Source organism: Aplysia californica, unplaced genomic scaffold, assembly GCF_000002075.1.
Source record: "Aplysia californica isolate F4 #8 unplaced genomic scaffold, AplCal3.0 scaffold00221, whole genome shotgun sequence".
Taxonomy (NCBI): domain Eukaryota; kingdom Metazoa; phylum Mollusca; class Gastropoda; order Aplysiida; family Aplysiidae; genus Aplysia; species Aplysia californica.
The window spans coordinates 1-1,561 of record NW_004797491.1 but is presented as its reverse complement, the minus strand read 5'-3'; the positions used below and the strand labels follow the sequence as shown (position 1 = coordinate 1,561).

The 1,561-nt window shown below is 40.7% G+C and overlaps 1 protein-coding gene across 1 annotated transcript in view; it reads left to right on the top strand.

Annotated features, from left to right (window-relative positions):
- The window catches only part of LOC101848113, a gene marked incomplete in the record, with an annotated part of 32,952 nt that extends 31,519 nt beyond the window's left edge, over positions 1–1,433 (top strand). Inside the window, 2 exon segments of the mRNA XM_013083259.2 lie at positions 189–506; positions 1,068–1,433. Coding sequence (XP_012938713.2) covers positions 189–506; positions 1,068–1,205 — 456 coding nt within the window.
- Between the last annotated feature and the right edge of the window lie 128 nt (positions 1,434–1,561).

The window sequence follows — 1,561 nt, the reverse complement described above, 5'->3', positions numbered from 1 at the left end:
AGAGAGAGTGAGTGAGTGAGTGAGTGAGTGAGTGAGTGAGTGAGTGAGTGAGTGAGTGAGTGAGTGAGTGAGTGAGTGAGTGAGTGAGTGAGTGAGTGAGTTTACGTGTGCGTTCATGACCTTACAGCAACCATCTCCCAACAAATCCCATAGTTAATCTTTCTCTCTTTCTCTGCCCCCTCTACCAGGGAACCTGGGCCTACAAATACTGGAATGTCGAGGAGAACCTGAAGAAAAACCTCGCAAGCATCATGACCCTGCTGAGGGAGATCGTGGAAGACGAACTCAAAGAGTTCACCATTCAGACCAAATCTCTGTACCAGAACCCCATCACAGTGTGGATGCCAGAGCAGGGAGAAATCCAGGTGCAGCTGCCTCTGCCCTTCACCCTCAGGAGGCTGGACCAGGTCCCTGACCTGAGCCCACTGGTCAACAAAGTAGAGGAGATTGGCCAAGAGGTCGTGTCCTACCTGCCTGACCAGGGCACCTGGAAGGACGTCAAGAAGGTAGGGGAGGACTTTGGGGTTTTATTTTTCCGCTTCTTTTTGTCTGCTCTGAATAAGTACCGTTGTGTCTGTGTACGTAATATTTATTAACTTTTTTACTCTTACACTTGGAAAGCTTATGAATACAAGTACTTACAAAGTTTATGAATACAAGTACTTAGAAGCAAATGTAAGAATACAATGCTCTGCACTGGTGTAGAATCTAACTAATGTTGTGTATTTGGTGTTCTTTGTATCTTTAGGTATATGTGCGTTTAATTAAGAATGTGTGTTGGCCATTGGCCATTATAACTCAAAATTTCCTCACAGGGGTCAATAAAGTGTAATTTATTCATTCATTCATTCATTCATTCATTCATTTATTTAATTATTTATTTATTTATTGGGACCGGGCGAGTTATTTATTTATATATTTATTTTTGGGGGGGGTCCGGACAAGATATTATTCCTTTATTTATTCACTCATCTATCTAGTTATTCATTCCTTCTTTTACTTTGTTTATTTATTTGTGTTTTTAACTGCTGAACTAACAGCCCGTGTTTCCTCTGTCTCTGTCCCAGGTGGTGTCTGACCTGTGGCCCGCCCAGCAAGAACAGGGTGCCGAGGAGTTGCTACGGGACTACAAACCCACCAGGAAGTACCGCCTCTCCAAGAAGGGATCACGCAAGATCAAGAAGATGAGGAAGTACATGCAGTAATTGAAACTTCATTGCAACCATGACAGGATACGTCCCATGGATTAACCCGCTTATCCTCTTTATTGTTTCGTTGTATATTGTGTAGAATCTAGTTTTTGGAACTTTCTGGAAAGCTGTGTCGGAAACCAGTGAAATTTTAAGTAACACGACATTATTTTATATTATATTGAATTGTTCATATTTCCTGTTTTTATTATAAGTCAATAAAAAGCATATAAACATAAAGAACAGTGTTGGTTTTTTGAGTGTTTGTTTTTGTTTCATTGAATGTCCCCATAATCTTATCATCATCAAAGTTTTTTTCTCCTAATCATCTTCTGTATGATGCTGGACTACGATGCAGTTGGCCTTATAAT